This window comes from Mauremys mutica, chromosome 1, assembly GCF_020497125.1.
Source record: "Mauremys mutica isolate MM-2020 ecotype Southern chromosome 1, ASM2049712v1, whole genome shotgun sequence".
Classification (NCBI taxonomy): Eukaryota; Metazoa; Chordata; order Testudines; family Geoemydidae; genus Mauremys; species Mauremys mutica.
Window position 1 is genome coordinate 252,855,135 of NC_059072.1, and position 21,621 is coordinate 252,876,755.

At 44.3% G+C, this 21,621-nt stretch overlaps 1 protein-coding gene across 2 annotated transcripts; it reads left to right on the plus strand.

Annotated features, from left to right (window-relative positions):
* The first annotated feature begins 2,233 nt into the window (after positions 1-2,233).
* LOC123346416 (F-box only protein 36-like) lies at positions 2,234-20,154 on the plus strand. Of its 2 annotated transcripts, XM_044983808.1 has the most exons (5): positions 2,234-2,499; positions 7,270-7,389; positions 9,320-9,428; positions 15,446-15,618; positions 19,607-20,154. In XM_044983808.1, exons 2-5 carry the CDS (start codon positions 7,294-7,296, stop codon positions 19,769-19,771), a joined length of 543 nt encoding a protein of 180 aa, XP_044839743.1. In that variant the 5' UTR covers positions 2,234-2,499; positions 7,270-7,293; the 3' UTR covers positions 19,772-20,154. The 2 variants fall into 2 exon arrangements, 1 of the variants encoding a protein (XP_044839743.1); XR_006572988.1 differs by lacking the exons at positions 2,234-2,499; positions 7,270-7,389; positions 9,320-9,428; positions 15,446-15,618 and adding an exon at positions 15,928-16,136.
* Positions 20,155-21,621: the final 1,467 nt, after the last annotated feature.

The window sequence follows — 21,621 nt, forward strand, 5'->3', positions numbered from 1 at the left end:
CAGTGCCCTGACCCAAACAGTGTTAACACTGTGGTTAATGCCTGGTGGACAGTGCGTAATGTGAAAGTGTGGCCATACAAATAAGGATGCCAACTTTCAATGTCCATATGCAGGCTAGGGCCTCCTGCTCTCCAGCTGAGTAGTTCTGCTCAGCTGAAGAGAGAGTTTGGGAGGCAAATGCCACTGGGTGTTCCACCCCTTGGTGGATCTGGGAGAGCACAGTACTGAGATCTACAGCGGTGGCATCACACATGACTAGGGCCTTACCAAATTCATGGTCCATTTGGGTCAATGTCACGGCCATAGAATTTTAAAAATTGTAAATTTCATGATTTCATGACCCCTACAGAACTTCTTTCTTTTTTACAACAACAAGATGTGACACCCACAGAGAAGAGTCAATTGCTTCTATAATGTCCTCCTTGAGCAACAGAGAAACCTCTGTGGCTACAGTAAGATCTGCAGAATGTTGTATAATTGGGATGTCCAGTGGATTCACCCATGGACGATGCTCAGAAGTATGGCAACAGAGAGACCAGAGGAGACCTCATGGAATACATCTCTCCAATCATTCCCCACAAAGTGGATTTCTGTTTACTGTGTATTTAATACTTGAAAGTCCAGTGCCTGGAACTATAGATGCTGACTCCATGGGTGCTCCGGGGCTGGAGAACCCATGGAGAAAAATTAGTGGGTGCTGAGCACCCACCAGCAGCTCCCCATGGCCCCGCCCCCTGCTCCAGCCTCACCTCCGCCTCCTCCGTGAGTGTGCCACTGCATCCTGCTTCCCCTCCCCCAGCACTTGCGCCACGAAACAGCTGTTTCGCAGGGCAGGGAGGGAGTGGGAAGGAGGAGGAATGTGGCGCGCTGGGGGAAGAGGCTGGGCTGGGGTGGGGATTTGGGGAAGGGATCCAATTTGTGGAAGGGGTTGGAATGGGGGCAGGGCCAGGGGTGGGGAAACTGTGGAGTTGGGACAGGGCCAGGGGCAGGGGGAGCGAGCACCCACCGGCGCCGGAGAAAGTTGGCACCTATGCCTGGAACAGATCCAGCCTGAGAATGTTGGCTCCAGAACAGGCCACATAAAGCGGGAACATTCCCTCTTCTCACTGATGATACGTCACGGGGAGATCCATCATCCTCAACAAAGCAATTTTCACATTGCCATATCTAGAGAGTGTGGACTGCACTGGCTCCAAGGTGAAATAGGCAAAATATATATGGTACATGGGTGTAGTTTACTAGTGATACTCACCAGCAGCAGCATCTCTCCACCAACTAAATGGCAAGGGCAAATTTTAAAACTCTCTCAGTCCCATGTAACCAAGTTGATCCCCCCAGGGATGGAATCTTCCTCCATCTCCTGGTCATCCATATAGGTGATGGCTGGGGCAGAGCGACATCATTTGGCACATCGGCAGCACATTTGTCCCTCAGCTGGACACTCCCAGAGCCCCTGACAGTGCCAGTTTCAGCAAGACTTGCTTCAGTGAGGACCCGTGTCAACACTCTGCTCATGCATCCGCCAATGATTAGAGTGATTCCCCTCATTAACCCACACAGTTATCTGACCCTCTGTCAATATGCTGTACCAGGGTGGCTTCAGTGATGGATGGTGTGAATGAGGATCCTGGAGAGGTCTGGGTCTGGGAAAGGATCTGAGCCTCTTGAGTTGCAAGTACAAATTGACAGCCAATCTCCACCACCCTGTAGTGTCAGGGAATCCGGTCCATCAGGAGGACCTGCAAATGTGGGGATGAAATCTGCTCCATAAATTGATCCTGAATTATCTGATCAGTTAGGGGTGCAAATTTGCACAGAGCTGCCAGTTCCCAGAGGCTGGCTGCAAACTGCCAGACTGACTCCCCAGGGAGTTGCCTTGCTGCTGAAACTTAATGCGTTCGAACATAGCATTGGGTGTAGATGAAAGTGAGCTGCTAGTGCCCTCACTGCCTCCTGATACAATATGTTGGTCTCCAGAGTGGAGAAGATCCAAAAGCCTTCAGCACCTGGAGTAGAAGTGCGTGCTGATGAGCTTCAGGTGCCACTTCCAGACCAGTTGCCTTCAAGTACACATCTAATGCTGCAGTTCACCTGGTCCATGACAAACATGAGTCTCCTGGTAGCAACAGGAATGGGACAGGTGTGGTCACAGAGACTGGGAATTGCCTGGTAGCCGGGGCCACCCCTGGGTCCAACATCTTGTTGCCACTGTGGTATTCCAATAACTTAAAGACCGCTCAGGTTTAAATGCAAACAAGAACAAACTGTTATTTCAGGAGTGTTATGGGCAGCCCCTCTCTATGTTTCTCCAGGACCACCCAGGGCTCCTCATCCTCCAGGCTCCACTTTCTGGTTTCTTAAAGGAGCCACACCCCATGAGCAGCCATTCCCAAATATTACACTGGCGAAAGTCTCAAACTCAAGTGCATTGGGAGCACATACACCTGCAGTGGAATGTATATGTGCACAATACATCTTGAAGAACAACAGTTACTGTAGGTAAGTAGCCATTTTTTCTTGAAGGTCCTGAATTCTATCCTGAGTGCCACACTTGTACATAAGAACATAAGAATGGCCCTACTGGGTCAGACCAAAGGTCCATCTAGCCCAGTATCCCGTCTTCCGACAGTGGCCAATGCCAGGTTCCCCAGAGGCAATGAACAGAACAGGTAATCATCAAGTGATCCACCCCTGTCGCTCATTCCCAGCTCCTGGCAAACAGAGGCTAGGGACACCATTCCTGCCCATTCTGGCTAATAGCCATTGATGGAACTATCCTCCATGAATTTATCTAGTTCTTTTTGAACCCTGTTATGGTCTTGGCCTTCACAACATCCTCTGGCAAGGAGTTTCAAAGGTTGACTGTACGTTGTGTGAAGAAATACTTCCTTTTGTTTGTTTTAAACCTGCTACCTATTAAATTCATTTAACAAGAACTAGGGGTCAGTTCTTGTGTTATGAGATGTAGTAAACAACACTTCCTTATCTACTTTCGCTATACCAGTCATGATTTCATAGACCCCAATCATATCTCCCCTTAGCCGTCTCTTTTTCAAGCTGAAAAGTCCCAGTCTTATTAATCGCTCCTCATATGGAAGCCATTCCATACCTCTAATCATTTTTGTTGCCCTTTTCTGAACCTTTTCCAATTCCAATTAGAACCCAAACCTTCAAATAAAACAGAAGGGGTTGATCTAATCCTTGTGTGCAGGGTTTGCCTGGCCCTATTCTATTTTCTAAATGGAATGGAGTATTAAAGCTTCTCTGATGGAGATGGGATATGTTACTCCTTTTTGTTTTTATTCCTTTTGAAGAGAGTATTAGTAATTAGCTCTAGAAATAAGCTGTAAACAGGAGGGTTGGATTTGCTTGTTATCCATGTTGCCTTGGGAGAGAGAAAGTTTTGTGCACCAAACACTTGAAACTGTATATCTGTTGGCTTGCATATTGTTTACTTGTTGATGCTAGCCAATAATGCTAGTCTTGCCTCATCAATAAGGTGTCTTAAAAGTACAATGTTGTTTGGCATTCTACTTCATAGCACTGAACTGCTGGAAAAGCTCCAAGACCCAGGCAGAGAGTGGACAGAAGAGATAAATTGTAAATTGAGTGTAAGGATATTACATATACATTACCTGGATTCATTTTATACTAATGCCCAAATTGGAAGAGAAGTGATGCTATTCCCCCCCACAAGTTATGGTAAATTCCATCTTGTTTCATTTTTGCATCCAGTAATGTTTAGAAGCTGGGGAGTATTGTACCCACCCACCCCCCCTAAATTACCATGGATAGGTACATGAATCCAGCCTTTTCAGGGTTATGGAGCTGTAACAGTGCTTCTTGTAATGAATCTCAGATGTCACCTGATTACTATTTGTTGCATCAGTCCTGCTAGATGTATGCCCTGTTCAGTGAGTCAGTGTTTACAACCTGCCACTTTCTGGCAGAATACTGCTAAACTAGACTTCAGTGGAGTTGCACTGATTTACACTAGCTAAGAGTCCATCCTTCAGCATTCAAGTCTGAGGACAAATAAGTATTTAAAAGAGAAGTACTGTATGAGTTATTTCCAAATAACTCAGCATTTTGCTTTGACTATAAGGCAGACATTTCTTAAGGAAATGCATGTCTGGAAAACTAAACAAAAGCTATGGAAAAAGATATTGAAGCCAAGCATGCAGAAGCATAGAAAAGTGTCAAAGAAGAGTTTTCAAGGGGCCATGCACAGAATTATAGAGGTGTGTGCATCCCAGAGTAGGCCATGGAGATGGATTCTCTGGAACCCAATTAGATTTCTATTGGCCTCCTAAAAATTATGGCGGTATGTGAGCAATTAAAAGTGGTTTGCCCACACCCAGCAACTTTGTATAAATGGTAATTCATTAAAACAGGCCTTTATGAGGGACATGCACTGCAGCCGAGGGTGCTAAAGGAGTTGGTGGATGTGATTGCAGAGGCATTGGCCATTGTCTTTGAAAACTCATGGTGATTGTGGGAGGTCCCGGATGACTGGAAAAAGGCTAATGTAGTGCCCATCTTTAAAAAAGGGAAGAAGGAGAATTTGGGGAACTACAGGCCAGTCAGCCTCATCTCAGTCCCTGGAAAAATCATGGAGCAGGTCCTCAAGTAATCAATTTTGAAGCACTTCGAGGAGAGGAAAGTGATCAGGAACAGTCAGCATGGATTCACTAAGGGCAAGTCATGCCTGACTAACCTAATTGCCTTCTATGATGAGATAACTGGCTCTGAGGATGAGGGGAAAGCAGTGGACATGTTATTCCTTGACTCTAGCAAAGCTTTTGATATGGTCTCCCACAGTATTCTTGCCAGCAAGTTAAAGTAGTATGGGCTGGATGAATGGACTATAAGGTGGATAGAAAGCTGGCTAGATCATCAGGTTCAACGGGTAGTGATCAATGGCTCCATGTCTAATTGACAGCCGGTATCAGGCGGAGTGCCCCCAGGGTCGGTCATGGGGCCGGTTTTGTTCAATATCTTCATTAATGAACTGGAGGATGGCATGGACTGCACCCTCAGCAAGTTTGCAGGTGACACTAAACTGAGAGTAGTGGTAGATACGCTGGAGGGTAGGGATAGGATACAGAGAGACCTAGACAAATTAGAGAATTGGGCCAAAAGAAATCTGATGAGGATCAACAAGGATGGAAGAATCCCATGCACTGCTACAGAGTAGGAACCGAGTGGCTAGGCAGCAGTTCTGCAGAAAAGGACCTAGGGGTTACAGTGGATGAGAAGCTGGGTATGTCAACAGTGTGCCCTTGTTGCCAAGAAGGCCAACAGCATTTTGGGCTGTATAAGTAGGGGCATTGCCAGCAGATTGAGGGACGTGATCATTCCCCTCTATTCGGCATTGGTGAGGCCTCATCTGGAGTACTGTGTCCAGTTTTGGGCCCCACACTACAAGAAGGATGTGGAAAAATTGGAAAGAGTCGAGCGGAGGGCAACAAAAATGATTAGGGGGCTGGAGCACATAACTTATGACGAGAGACTGAGGGAACTGGGATTGTTTAGTCTGCAGAAGAGAAGAATGAGCGGGGATTTGATAGCTGCTTTCAACTACCTGAAAGGGGATTCCAAAAAGGATGGATCTAGACTGTTCTCAGTGATACCAGATGACAGAACAAGGAGTAATGGTCTCAAGTTGCAGTGCGGGAGGTTTAGGTTGGATATTAGGAAAAACTTTTTCACTAGGAGGGTGGTGAAGCACTGGAATGGGTTACTTAGGGAGGTGGTGGAATCTCCTTCCTTAGAGGTTTTTAAGGTCAGATATTCTATGATTCTATGACATGCTGTTAGACAACAGGAAGGTGGTTGGCCATTCCTCTACTGCTTTTTTGAACCTTACAAGTGGAAATGGGGCTCCCCAGTGTGAAATATATGAGTGTAAAAAGGAACATGTTACAAATGAGTTAAATTGTTGAGCACCAAGTAATTTTATGCTATAAAAATTATAATCTAGAGAAAATATTCAGGTAGACCAAATTATTAATAAGCTTTTTATGATAAAAGTTTAAGGATGTGCCTCCCCACTTGTCATACAAAGGTTCTTACCATGGTTTAGGAGACACCATGCCTTACAGCCACATTCCCAAGCATCTGGCTCAAAATGTGTTGCTGGAATCATAATGTAACAAGCGTAACTTTTAATTTTGTATTAATGCATTTTTGTTCACACTCCAGAAAATGCATTATTGCAAAATTAAAAAGGCATTGAACTACACAAAATATTTTTTAAAAAACCCTATGAATTTGAAAACTTATATTTAAAGCTTTACATATAAGTATCGGATCCCATGGAGACTTTTGGGGCCAGATTCTTTGATTCAACATGGTCACCTTGTACACTCCCAGCAGAGAATTCACCCTATGTGGCGGGAATCTCCTCAGAGTATGCCAGATCAGGATGGTGACCTGTCAGGGGTGAGGGGAGGGTGAGAAAAAGCATAGTAAAGCTGAGGTCTTCCATGCCCAGTCCTATGCTGGCATAAAGAGACTTTATGCAAGGCTGGACAGCCCTGAATCAGGGAGCCATAACTGGCACCTTCTGGCTGCCACTCTCAGCTCACATCATTAAGTTCAAGTAGTAGATTTTACTACACCTACCTTTCTATTAGCAGGTTAAAAATGAAGTGAATGATGGTTCCTGCTCCAAACCGCTTTCCATAGGCAGAACGTTCCACCTGCGTCAGCAATAGGTGATTAAGGCTGTGATCCTGCAAGTGGATCTGGGTGGGCAGATCCCAATACTTGCATAGGTTCAGTTGCAGGATCAGGGACTTAGTTGTCTGGATACAAACCTGATCATGTGATACTGATATCAGGCTTAGAACCAGCTCTCTCTCTCCCAACTTTTTTCCTTTTACTAACTTCATAGACTTATTTTCTCTCTCTCATTTATGTGAATGTCCTGTGGGATTAGTTCTGGTCTTTAATGGCTAAAAAAGTGTGCCATGAATACAAACTAACCTATGCTGAGAAGGTTGGACATTGTCTGCAATTATGTAACTTTCACTTCTAATAGAGCACTCTAATAATTTTTGACAGCTCCTGAGTAATAGTCAATACTGTGAACATAGTACTCCTGAGGAGAGATTTGCCCAACACTTAGCCCTCCCCTCAAGTAGGCTGGAATGTGGATGCTGATTATGCTTTTTGTTATAAGACAAGGTAGAAAGAGTTGAGTTCAACCACTCACTGCACAGAGTCCATAGAAACAATCTAGTGAGGCTGTGATCTGTCTTGCAGTCCAGGCAAGTAGGAAAAGCCAGCATGACTTCCCTCCTGCAGGATAAACTTTATGAGATCCAGTGTCAGGCTCCTTCTCCCAGCAAAGACTTCCATCACTTTACCATCACCAAGACAGAGGTAAAAAGTGTTCATTGACTTTCAATTAGCATTGTAAAAAAATCATCAGCTCATAATTGTGTTTCTAAAAATGTTACGCTTTGTATTCAAAGCATATAGAGCATCACACAATGTTTTCAACCTTTTTTTGCATCACAGTAATGTCAGAAGATGTCTTTTGTGGAAGAAGTTTAGTCCTATAATTTGTATTGACTGATCTTTAATGCTTTGCTAAACAAGATGCTTAAAACAAAGTGAATTTGAATTTCTTTTTCAAACTTGCAGTAAATTATCTGACATTCACTGTGCTGTTGGTAGTGACACTTTTACTCCTTGCTTTGTTAGTTTTGAAAGTTCAATAGCAATTTGAAAGTTCAATAGCAACCTAATATTATATCATCATAGCAATATATGTAAAAAATTGTCTTAATATGACAGTAAGCTTGCAGAGTTATAATCACTTATTCAAGAAATGCAAAAGCTAGGTTCCAGCAGCAGTGCAAACTTGGCTGTTTTTCACATGTATGCCCTGTAGTATATGGATAAAATTTTCAAAAGCAAAGTGACTTAGGTAGCACAGCTGAACTCTTATACACAATTTTACCCTATATTTAGAAAATGTCTAATCCAATAGTTCTCATTCTTTTTCATTCTGGGACCTCAGGCATATGCACCGAGTGTCTAATGTACCGGGAGGTGCTTGCCCTGACTCTGCCCCAGGTCCTACCCCGACTCCATCCCTTCCCCCAAGGCCCCACCCCCACCCTGCCTCTTCCCACCTCAGCTCTGCCTCTGCCCCCCTTCTTCCTTCCTCCAAGTGCACCAGGCCCTCACTCCTCCCCCTAGCACCTCCTGCACTCCGCAGAACAGCTCATCTTGGTTGGTGGGAGGCTCTGAGGGGATAGGGAGGCACTGATAGGGGGTCGCCAGTGAGTGCTAAGCACCCACCATTTTTTTCCATTGGTGCTTCAGCCCTGGAGCACCCACGGAGTTGGCACCTATGACCCCAGGTAACAATAGGAATAAAAAGCACCTTTAATTCTACTGTCTCTCAAATAGGTCGGTTGCAAATTCTAACAAAACTGATATTTTGACCACTTTTTTTCCCCAAAAAAATGTTTTTTTTTCTGATCAGCTTATAATATGAGATCGGATTTCTTGATAAACTAACATTTATCTGTCACATCTTCCAGAAAATTGTTTTAGAGGGAATTTTGTCAGTAGTCAGGCTAAATTTTCAAAGAATCAAGCTTATACTCACTGTAAGAGTACAATGAAGGGCTTTTGGATTTCTTTGTATAGTTGATGAAGTAAGATTTAGTATTGACAGAGAATTTTTCCTTCCTTATATCTGGAAATAAGACTCTCTGGCCTCTACAGAAGAATACTATGGGATAGCACGATGGACTGCATGTATGTCTTGTTTCGTATAGTATTGTCCTATGTTCCTTTCCTTTTGTTTTCATGTATGGTATAAGAGTTGTGCTTAACAAACCTTGTCATAATTGAGAAAAATAATGTTAATAAAGAGACAAACAAGTGTAAGACTGTATGTGATGTTGATTCAAGTTTTTTAGGCTGGTGAATTTAAAAACAACAACAAAGAAACAAAATCTTGTAGATAATTTCAGAGAGGCTGTGTGGTTTTGTTTTACACTGATTTACAAATGAGCGTGTTTAATTGATGCATACATCTACAGTTTTGTGACCCCCAAAAGCAGTATTGGAAGAGTGATATACTGTACAATTGTTTTGGTAAGCATTTATAAAAAGCGTCTTTGTGATTCTAGTCCTAAATTTGTATCTTTTCTTGAACATTACAAATGGGTTGTACAGTATGAGATCAAAGACCTTGGCGTAGCTGTTTTTTGTTTGAATTTATTTTTGGCTAAATTAAATTGAATTTAGTCCCTGTATCCACACTCATTCTTCTTGGTGCTGGTTGTTGTAGGTGATCTGGAGATCATGGAGGATTTCCTTTCGGCCTAATCAAGAAAAGCTTTTCCCAAAGGAAGTGAGGAAACCCCACAGTGATTTTTTGCTGAATGAACAGTTACACAGCAAGTATTGAGTTAGCAAACAAAGAACAAACAGTATGACTAATGTTGTCTCTCTCCTCTGTGATATATAGATGTTCTAATACCACTGCTGGTTTTGGATTACATGTTGTTGTGGTGTATGCACACTCCGTCCCCATTTTGGGATGAGTCGTGGGTGTGGGGGCACCACGGTTACAGTCTACCAGACTGTCCTCATGCTTAAGAGAGTATGGGTCACAGGTTAGAGTGAATATGGCAGCTCTTGAGTTTGGGGCTGCGTGGCCTAATGGCCAGAAACAATATGGCTGCCCTCAGGCACAAGGCAATATGGCCTAATGGCCAGAGTCAGTATGGCTGCCCTTGCGCTCAGGGCTGCAGGGCCTAATGGCTGAAGTCAGGGGCCACCACCCAGGGGAGTGACAGCTGGGGTAGAGGGACCTGGGCCCTCCCTGCTCCACCGGCTCCCAGCCCAGAGCCCTGTCAATGGCAAGTGTGGTCACCATCCAGTCAGTGGGGCTCCTACTGCAACACTCTGACCTTCCTTGGGTGGGAGATACCAGTCACACTGCCTCCCTGGGCAACTTCCTACTGTGTCTCCTGAAGCCAGGATCTGTACTCTGTCAGGGTCTCTGAGCTCCTCAGTGCAGGTAGTTTCCCGGGATTCCGACTCCGGCTGGCCAGCCATAGGCAACAGGTCTCCAGTCTGGTCCTCAAGATTGCTGGTTCCTGCAATCAAGTGCTGAAGTGGTTCCTGGGCTGGAGCCTCCACCAAGCATCCTCCCTCTTCGGCGGTCAGCCTAGAATGAGCTGGGCTGCTCCCTTTTATACTGAGGCAGCAATCAGAGCATACCCAGCAGGGTCTGAGGGGGCGGGACTTCCGTGGCCCATAATGTGAGGTTAACCCTTTCTTGTCTAGTGTGGGGTATGCACACCCTGTCACATATACCCTTCTTTTTACCTGGTTAAAAAACTTTATCCTCAAATCCACAACTCATTCCTGAAATCATTTTATACTATTTCATGGATTCCAATCTATGGAATATCTATCATGTGTCTGTCTCTTTCCCACACCCCCCAACAATGTTAGTTATATAGAAGATCCTTGGACATAATTTGCAGACCAGGATTTATCCTTCGTGCCCATGTAGAAGCAATACAATTATCTATATTAACAAATTAAGTTTTTTCTCATAGTGAGATGCTTGACAGTAACAAAGCTAAATGTAGTGGTGTGCAATATAGTCACTGCATAGGACTATTTTAATTTATTTCAATCCCTTTTTGGATCAGTCAGTTATTTTAGAATTATCTGTTTGTTTTTGTTACATGGTGATGGTTGTAATGAACAGGGCAATAAACATGTAACCCCATATGGTACTGTAGCTATGGAGAAATCCATTAATTATTGTACATGTCTTAAACACACATTGAAAACCCTTATGCCTTTTGTGACAAATGTGATACTTACATTTCAAAGGGTTTTCTTCGGAGGTAGTTGGTGTTTATATAAGGAACTGACAAGCTTTCAGTATGCAATGGTCTATGGCATTTCTATTGCAGCATGGTGTTCTAAGACAAGGAAATGGCCTTTGTTCGTTCTGCTGAAGAAAACTACATCTTTCATTTGACATGTCTGGGCAATTCACCCTTATTATTCCACTTTTAATTATTATGGAAGCTTGCCCTAGTGCTAAATTATCTTTCCTGGGTTGGTAGTTAATATTCTTTTAGTGGATTATCTTTAATTGAAATTTTCCTGGGGGTAGAACACTTAGTTCTGAAATAAATAATATTACTGTCAATAAAGGGAATTTAACATCTCTTATTAGCACCTGTGATTTTGTTACACCTTGCTCAAGTTTAGCTACAATGCAGTGATCAGTCCTTGCCGATACCTCCCCATTTTGTACCACATGAGCTCTCTTCTAGTCCTTTTTAGTGGCAGCAGATAATCCTTTCTTCATCAGCAGTGGGGTGACTTCCATTTGGTTTTAACCAGTGAGAGCTGATTTGTCTTCAGTATCATTAGCTTTACATATGTATTTTAAAAGTTCATTACACATGTGTGACATTTTGGAGATCACCCAGAGCAGGCTGGGGTTCTGTCATCACCTTACTTGTAACTTAGTGCTATGCTGCAATAGCTGAGAGTTCTGACACCAGTAGCCAGCCTACATGAATAAAGGTCTCAGCCCTGGCTTCTAGCAGCCTAGTTACTTCTTGCACGGTAACCTCAACAACCTGCTCCAGTTCAGAATTCCCCAAATCCATCTCCCCAAGTTCTTAGCTACCAGACACTTGGGCTTTTCCTCTCTGGCTTGTTGCTCCCAAAGCCATGAAACCTGCTCTCAGTCATCAGTTCTCTTTGGGACACATTGAAAGCCCAGTTATCAGTTCTCTTTGGGACTCTGTTTGCTCATCAGAGACCTGGTTGGGGTAAAAATAAGCAAAATGTTTGATTAATAGAAAAATCATAGTTCAAGTGATTGCCCATGTCCATTTCACTGTAGGTGCATGCGTGTGCTTCAGTGCACAGCTGTCAAGAGAGGTTTTCCCTTAGCGGTATGTGTTGGGGGCGGCATGAGCACCTTCTGCTGCCTTGCGCACTGCACACAGGCATAAAGGGTGGAGCCACCCACCCTGACCCCCTTCAGTTCCTTCCTACTGCTTGTGATGGTTTTCAAAGCTTCCATCCTTGCTTCTGAAAATCTTTTTGTCTAGTGTATAAATAGTGCTGGTATAGGATATATATAGTTAGTTCAATTTAGTGTCATTTAAAAAAAATGTTTTTGTGGCTCCAGTGCCCAATCTGTGTACCTGCCCTGATACTGGACATATGCCACGTTCTTTGGGTTTCAAGCCCTGCCACTCTTGTGGTAAGGCAATACCTAACAGTGACCCTCACCCCACCTGCCCTAAGTGCTTGCGGGAGGCTAACAAAAGTGACAGACGTAGCATCTGTAAAGGTTATAAGCCCTGCTCCAAGAAAGACAGGGCAGCCAGACTTAAATTAATCAGCACTCCATCCTCCATCAGAACCATCTACCAAGCACCTCTGTGTTAGTTAGTAGTTCACCTTCGGCATTACTGGTACTGAGAGGCAAATTGGTGTTGCTGGCATCATAAAATAGACTGGCACCAGGGTCATCAAGAGAGGCAAAGAGGTTGAGTTCATCTAAGGACTTGGGAGTGAGCTCAAAGAGGAGGCACTCTCCGGAGCATACCACCAAGCAGGGAAGTTTGCTGATTCCAAAGACTGGTATGGGCCTGTTGAGACCAATTTCTGAAGTACCACCATCAGGATCACCTCACACGCCGGTACAGCAGAGCACTTTCCTGATACCATCTAATCCTGAGGCAGCTGAGGCTGCAAGAGAGTTATTGAACCTCTCAGTAGTGCCATCATTGGCAGTTCAGGAGTCTTGCCCAGCACCAGTGCCCAAGGAACCAAGATTGGTGGCTTCACGTCCACACTATGCAGGTTCAGCAGATTTGGCCATTACTGTAGCAATGAAGACGGTACTGTCTAGGGAAAAGCTGCAGATCAGCTCCCCTGCTCTCCTTTCTTCAGAGTCTGAACCTACCTCACCGGTACCAATGGGTACAGAACCATAATGCTCACAAGAAGAGGATTCTTCTTTGTCAGATTTTGAAGTGGGCTCCCATGTGTCCCACCCGAGCCATTCTCACCATCAGGAGCATATTACCTGTCCACCTTGGTTTCAGCACAATATCACCATGGGACATAGCAAAGGGATCTTTGGGCCACACGTAGCTGGGGATTGAGATCACACCACTGGCCCTTTGGGAACCTGTGGAGGTTTCCCCCTCAATCTAGAGTGTCCTCACATCCCCTCCAGCTGGCTCTGCCTACTGGCTGTCAGGAGCATTGACACTGCAAACACCTTGTGTCAGTACCAGGCCCAGCACCGAGCAGGTTCAGAGCCCTTCTTACAGGCAAGCCTGGGAAGAATGGGAACTAGACCAGCCCCCAGAACCAATGCCACCCTCTTCCTCATTCCCTGATGAGGCAATTGTGGCAGACCCTATTTCTCTGACTCCTGATGATTTCAGGACACATCAGGAGTTGAAGACGATGACTTTGGCTCTGGACATCCACCCAGAGGAGGTCCAGGAAAAGTCACACGGGCTTGTGGACATCTTGACATCGGTGGCCCCGGCTAGTATAGCTCTGCCTATTAATGAGACTTTTTTAGAGCCCAACTAGGTTCTTTGGCAGACTCCAGTTCCCCTACTGCCTACTGCAAAATAGGTGGAGAGGAAGTACTATATCCCCTCACAGGGGTTCGAACATCTATATCACCATCCCCCTCGGGGCTCCCTGGAAGTTTCGGCAGCCAATAAAAGAAAGAAAGGGACACCAGTAATCAACCCTGAAGAACAAAGAGGCCAAGAAATTGGACTTGCAAGGAAGCTTTATTCCACAGGTGGATTACAGATTGGTATTACAAGTGAGAACATTTTGCTTTGGTGATACAATTTTTCATGTGGGATACAGTGTTAAAGTTCAAGGACAAGCTCCCAAACGATGCAAAACAGGATTTCCACATTGATTGAGGAGGGCAAGTTGGTTGCCAGAGAAGCTCTGCGGGCTGGTCTGGATGCAGCAGATTCTGCAACTGATGGAATAGCCTCTTCCATCGCTCTGAGATGCTTGTCATGGTTGCAATCTTCTGGCCTCGCTCCAGAAGTTCAGCAAACAGTCCAGGACCTCCTATTAGAAAAGTAACTGTTCTTCTCTGTAAAAACTGACAAGACACTGCATCATCTCCAGGATTCTAGAGCAACCCTAGAGTCCCTGGGTATTTACATCCCAGCAGTAAAGCAGAAGGTCTTCTGTCCTCACCAGTCCCAGGGATTTCAGGGGTTTGCCCCTCAAGCCCAACAATTGCCAAGGAAGAAGAGCAGAGGTCACTAAAGACACCCACCAGCATCCTCTGCCCCTGCAGCTTCTGGTTCATCAAGGCATCATCCTCCAATACCTCATTTTGATGAGCTGGTCAGGAACAGACTGCCAGTTCTTAGAATGCTACCTTTTTCTTCCCTGATTTTTGCAAACCACCTATCCCACTTTTGTAGTAATTGGGCCCACAACACAACAGATCAGTAGGTTCTAAGCATGGTGGAAGTGGGATATACACTCCAATTTATTTCTAACCTCCCATCCCATGTCCCTGTCCCTCTTCAGTGGCCTCTCTCATGAGACTGTGTAGTTGCACGAAATACAGTCACTTCCCCTTGCAGGAGCTATAGAGGTCCCTCCATTGTTCAGGGGGAAGGGGTTTTACTCCCAATATTTCTTGATCCCAAAAGCAAAAGAGGGGTCTCAGGCCTATTTTAGATCTAAGGGAGTTAAACAAGTTTGTGGGGGAGAAGTTCAGGTGGGTTGGGGAGAAGATCCACAGACCCCAAAACAGGCCAGAACATTGAGCTGCAATGCAGCTCCCTATGGTCACTTCTCCAGTCCATGGGCTAGAGTGGTGGCTGCAGCCCTCCTTTCCCATTGCATGTGGTGTTGAGGCTACTGGATCAATATAAATAGTGATCCTGTGGCTCCCTTCCCAGGCCAGTCCCCATAATAACTAGGCATCCCAGCCTGTGTGCGACTGGTGCAGAGACTTCTGTGGTACAGACAGCCGTTTTTTATTCTCCTCTTTGTTACAGCTGTCCTATCCACCACATAGCCATGAGTTGAAGAAGGTGAGCATGAGTTATCTCCTCCCCCGTCCGCCCCATCCAGACTCTCAGCAAATCCTGTTGCTTCTTCCCCTATAACATCTCTAAAAACTGCCCCCTTTTGTCCCCTACTGTTAATTGTAATCTTTTCCCTGCTAGATCACAGTCTCTTTCCTCCTAACACAAGGGTGTGCACATGCTCCTAGTGCTGGATCCTTCATCTAATTACAGTGTCACACTCGGGACCTGGCATTCATGAACATGGCTTAAAATTACTCATTTCCAGAGAGATGTTTATCTGCAGTTTATTTAGTATCTATTCTTTTCTTCCTTTTACACAGAGCAAGTGCAGAATATCTTTGGCTACAAGATGCTGGAATACACGCTGAATTTGTGTCAGGGATGTTACGATTTCCTAACTCGAATGCCTGATAACCTGATTATGCACATCCTGTCCTTTCTTAATGCAGATGACATCAGACAGCTGTCAAAAACTTGCAAGAAGTTTCAGCAGGTAATTGTATAAGTACTCACATTACTACTGATGTTGCAATGAATTTGAAGCAATAGGGGTCTTAAGGTTTTGAAGGCTGGAGCTTTACATTATCATTTTTGACACAGGGGCACTGTGATCAGTAGATCCATCACCACTGATTTCTATGGTAACTAGAGATGGAACTAGGTAGGAGAATGCAGATCTGGATTTTGAATAGTTTAGGGGTATCAGGATCTTCCCTCTCTAGTGGGAATTAGAATCTTGCTATGGACACAAATAATCTAAAACCATATTCCGCTTGGCCAGTTGAACCTTTATGATGTCACAGCCATGCCTCCGAACACAGGAACTGATGACTTGAATCCTAATCATCAAAAAGAAAATTCCTACAATTGTGATTTAAAAACATATGGACTTGGGGGTAGCAGGGGGGAGAGAAAAGATGAAAACTGCTAGCTCTTTCTGTTTCTTTTCTACCCTCATCTAATATGTGTTTTGTATCTGAACCCCTCTGAGGAAGCTTGATAACAGCAAAGGTAAGGTTTCTTCCCCTCACTTTTTCACAGAACCCATTCTTCATTTCCCTTTCCCTCTGCACTTTCACCTCTCCCTCTCTCTCCCCTGGTGCATCCTGGGAATTGTAGTACCTGAACTCAAAGCTACTAGAATCACCTGGGAACAAACTTACAAACACAAACTGGGGTAGCTATCGGCGCCAGGCTAGATACAACAATGAGCTAAGAGTTTCACTTTTAAAATGTAGCTGCATTCTCTCCCTGCACCTTTCCTGCCAACCCTTTCCCGTCTTTGTTTTTTCACCTCTCATAAGCTCTTTAGCAACTGAATGGGGAGCCTTAAACCAGTTCACCACTCAGGTTATTAACTTAAACTTTACCATGAAAGCTGCCTAGCCAAGCTGGAGAGCAGCAATTGGGTTGACAGAAGTTGTGGTTTCTTTTGAAGTTCTTCTATGGGAAGCATGGGACAGGATCTCTATGTGCAGTAGAAACCTATTTCATGCTACAGAAATCTTTGAAAGTCAGTTACCCAGAGGCAGTTCCAGCACATTGCCAGAACTGAATGCTTGCCAGCCGGTCAAAGGGTCATGTTTCAGGTTTTTTTCCTATAGTATCTCATTGGACCTGCACTTTGGACTTCTAACACCACTCGGCCTGGGATTTGCTAGCTATATACACTGTACCTTTGTGTAGACATTAGCAGAACATCCTACTTTCTTAAACAAATCAAGGGCTGTTGACAGAGTGCACGTAGGCCAAATAATATCCCTTTCCTTTATCTAAGTCCTTATGTGACTCCTCCTCACCCTGACAAGCCATCATAGCTAAGCACCATGCCACAATATCTGCTAAAATAGTTTTATATATATATATATATATAGTCTAGTCTTGGGTCTGTGAAATTCTATCTCCCCCACTAATCAGCCTCACTGTCATGAAAGGTAGTGGTCATGGGAGGGAGAGGTGATCTCTCAGGTAGCTAGGGCCAGCCCTAAGATCTTTAGTTGCACCCTATATTCAATGGGGAGCCAATGCAGAGAGTAGAACACCAAGGTAGCGTGTTCACAGCAATCCATGTTGTTAAGCAGATGGCGGGCTGAGTGTTACTTCTTCTGAATCCCAGTCAGTTTACATCTCTCTTCAGTCATTGGCTCTTTCATCTAAAATTATCAACTGCATTAACCGATGTATGAGAGAAGTTACAACACACAAACAACTTTTACTATTCTGGTGCAGCTCTGGCTTTGACACAGTGTTGGGGCACTGTGGGTGGGAGGAGGCATGACCAGATATCCCTTTGGCCTACTGATTTTTCTGCTACCACAAGGCCCATAAGGACTATGGAAATGGGAGGTGCAAATATAGATAATCCTCAGGGCTGCCTTAGTCTGTGCCAGGGGCCAAGACAGCACCAACCAGCTCCCAAATAGGGAAGGCATAAGCTACATCTCCTCAGTCCCCGTGCTGGCATTGGACCAGGGGCATTTCCCCTTCCTTTGGGTACATTTTGTAGAATAAGATATTGGGGGGGGGGCAAGGGCTCCCTCAACCACCTCCAGATCTCACTGTCCATCATTTATACTGTCCCCCCGACCCAGTTCATCACACAAGGGGTTATCTGAGTCACACAAATAAGCAAGAGTAAGGTTCTTTCCCCTTTCCCTTAGGAGAGAGGGCAATCTGGGTGACACCAAGACAGGCAGAGGTAGCCTGTCTCTCAGGTGGTCTTTCTGGACTCAGCTCGATGTGCTTGGTCTATCAGGATCTATTGCCTGTTAGTGGGGCTACCTTCAGCCCCTCCTCTTGGGACATACTGCTTTACAGCTGGCCTGTGCAGCTTTGGGAGCAGCACAGTTTGTGACTGGCTCCTTCTCAGCCGACCTGTCTCTATTATCAGCAGTCTCTAAAGCTAAGCAGCCTTCTTTCTGTTCACCCCTTCCTGTGGCAGGTTTTCCTTTTTAAGCTCCTCCCCTCCAGGCAGAAGTAGTCTTGCAGGTGTGCCTCATTAGGGCTGAATAGGCCCAGAAGAGCTCGTTAATCTTGTCTCCCGTAGAGCAAGGGCATGTCCCTTCACAGATGTAAATAATTTCATTCAATAAAATGCATTAAGTGGCAATTGCACTGTTTGGCATTCAGCAGATGTGCAAACCAGAAACATACACACCAAGGAGATGAAGGTATAGGGAACTGTAGGAACCGGAACTAACAGAGGATGCAAGATAAAGCCGCTTCCCACAACAAGTTTAAACTTACATCTACCACATCACTCCCACAGGACAAATTCAGCTCTAAGATAAGGAAGTTCATCTCCTACTGATATGATTCTTATCTCACCCTGTTTTTACTAAGGAATTCCATTTACTTCAGTGGAGTTACTCTTGTTTCATCAGGATGGGAAATCAGAACCAGGCCAACTGGCTTCAGTAGGCATTGCAATCACGTATGGCAGGGTTGGTATGCACAGAGTACCAAATCAGTGCAAATTCATTTGTTCTGCACACTCAGTGTCCCATACTGTCCCCTTACAAGCTGCACACAGAACACATGTGGAAGGAGGGCCAGTTGCCTCCTCTGGACCCAGTGAAGGCCTCTCCCTGGGATCTGGAACATGCATGGGGAATGGAAATGGGACAGGCTGCAGGGAAAACACACATCAGCCCCCTTACAGCCAGAGCAAAATTCCCTGGAGAAGATAATACAGGCCGTATTTTCTGCAGAGCCTTCTCCCAGTGGTTGCCAAAAGCAGTCAGCCATTGGAGTGTGCTGCCAGGGTCTGGAGCTAGTGCAGCAGCACAGGGCCTCTGCATGAATGGCCTGACCTCCTCCTACTTATCCCCCAGGCTTAGAAGTGGGCCCAAATGCCTTTCCCATGGTGGGCCAAGCTCCTGTCTTCCCTCCCCCACGGGATGATGTAGCGGAGAAGAGGGGATCACTGCAAGGGGATCCTCATGGAGGTTTCCTTCCTGGGCCTCCCTCCGACAGGTTTATCTTTGGGAGGGGGTTGACCCGGGACACTGAACCAAATTACATTACTTTGTTGCTTATGTTCATCTTCTTATACTTATACCATCTTTTAAGACACCATTGAAATTAGTCCCTGGTCTTGTTGTGAAATATTTTGCCAAACAAGGGTATTATTTAGCTTGACATTTTGGAAAAGGTAGAATTTGTATTGATATTAGCAGTCAAATCTCTTCTAAACTTGTGCCACTTTTAACCAAAGTTTTTTTTCCCCATTGGCTTCAATAAAATAATATAAAGGAAAAACAAACAAAAACAACTAACCACCCCCTATCTCCCCCCCGGACCCTGCAAAAAACCCCAACAACCAGCTATGAGGGAGTCAGATTTTGAGGTCATTTACAATACTTTAAATCTGGAGTAACTCCTGTGACTTGAGATTTACACCACTATGTTCTAAAATGAAATCAGACTATGGCCTAATGAAGTGTATATTGAGTAATAACCATTGCAAATATTTATTTTAGTTATGTAGCAGTGAAGAACTTTGGGAAAGAATTAGACTGCTACAAGATAAACACACTCATGATCTGAAGATTATGAGGTTCCCAGTTTACAAGAAGCTAATGTACTTCAATCAAAAGCCCAGTCATCAGAAGCAGATGCAAAGACGACAGACCACATTCTTCTAAAACTGTTTGGCAATTATCAGACTAGACTGACAGACCACACATCTTTTTTTCATATTATGTTGCTATTGTTATTAAAAGTCTATTGTGGAGATCAAGAGAATTATAATAAGTAAATATGAATTGTCTCTAGAAGTTTAAGAGATCACAGAGCTTTCCTTTCATAAATTAAAACTGAAAGGAGTGGATTTAAAAATCTTTATTACAAATAATTCATCAGAAAAAGATTAGTGATTTTTATACCTTTCTCTTTGTGTATGTGTGTTTTCTTTGTGCACGTAACATCATTTTTGTGTATAGTCAGTTTCACTGTTTTGTTGATGATTCACAGCTCTATTGGGGCACTATTTAGCCAAATCTGAAAGCAAACCCGTGGTGTAGCTCAGATGCCTGCCTAAAGGAGTCTTTGAAAAAAATAAAGACATGAAGGAATGACTTACAGCAATTTATTTTATTTTATTATGTAGAAAACTTAGGGCGTGCTATTTAAAGGGTGCTGTATCAGAAAACTGAGTTGTTGAAGTTGCCAGTGTGAAGTTTTTGAAATTTAGTCAGTGTGCATTTAAAAATGCTTCAGGCCATGAATATATTTTACTTTATGATCCTTTGCAGCGCACTTCATTCTGCCTTACAAAAAGTAGCTCCTAAGATGCACACATTCTTACTGTGGTTCACTACATACAGAAGGACTTACCCACTATAACATATTGATGACTTGACCCATAAGTAATGTCTTCAGTGAAGAAAGGGTGCAACAGACAGAGATGGCCGTTGGTCATTAAAATGCTGAAAGTTCTTATTAAACACAGAGTATAACCTCTTGCAGCCAACATATTGAACTAAATTCAGCTGTAGATGCATTTCCATCATCCTCAATGAAATTGCAAGAATGAGTTTGGGTCATTGTGCAAAGCGAGTTAATATGGTAGAAATAAAAATTTTCACACCATCTGTACTCTGCATGAAGGCTGCCTGCACATCTGCATTTATTTGTGTACTACCAGATTGCCTCATTGGGGAAGTGCAGCAGGTTGCTAGGCAGATACAATCATTTTCAGCCTAAGTCAGCTGGTGTAGTGAGCCTACTGCTGTTGCTTGGCAACAGGCAAGCAGCTGGTTTTTCTGGCTAGTCTGGGGCTGAGGCAAGTTCAGCCAGCAGAGTCTTTGCATAGCAATGGGGATGCACCTGAAGATTTTAACAAGGACCTACCAGGGGAAAAATAATAATAATAATAATAATAATAAAAACCCTTGGGGAGCATATGCTTAAGAGAGGAGTGGATCAAGGACTGGGAAACTTATTTCATTTATTCTGCCATCTAAAGAAAAAGTTTCTATTATAACCAAGGGGGGAGGCAAAATTTCTCAGAAAAAAATTAAGTCCATTTACTGTAGATATGTAGATTAAAAAATAAACAGAGCATATTGACACTGTAAGAGCATGCTGTCCTTTGAACAAAGGCGGAGGTGGGATGGGATGAAGCCTTTTCAGAAAACCTTGGGCTGTCCTTTCTCGTGAACATCTTTTGAAAATATCTGTGGTTTTGGTGCAATCTGTTTCATTCCAATGCAAAAACCCTGGCACCATAAAGCAGGCAGATCTGGCCAGCTGATTGTTCCCCTGGTGTGACAGAGTGCTCAGCTGGCACAGAGCGGGAGTGCCAGGCCCCAAACCACCTTCTCCATTTAGCCCTAGCACTTGGCATGAGTCATGGGTAGGGAAGGGTTGTGGCTGATATGCTCAGCTGTCATATGGCCACTTAGGTACTGTACCCTTGTAGAAGTTAGAGCAGCACTGTAGGGGTCATGACTGCAGAGCCACCATGAGACACAAGAAGCTTGGTACAACAGAG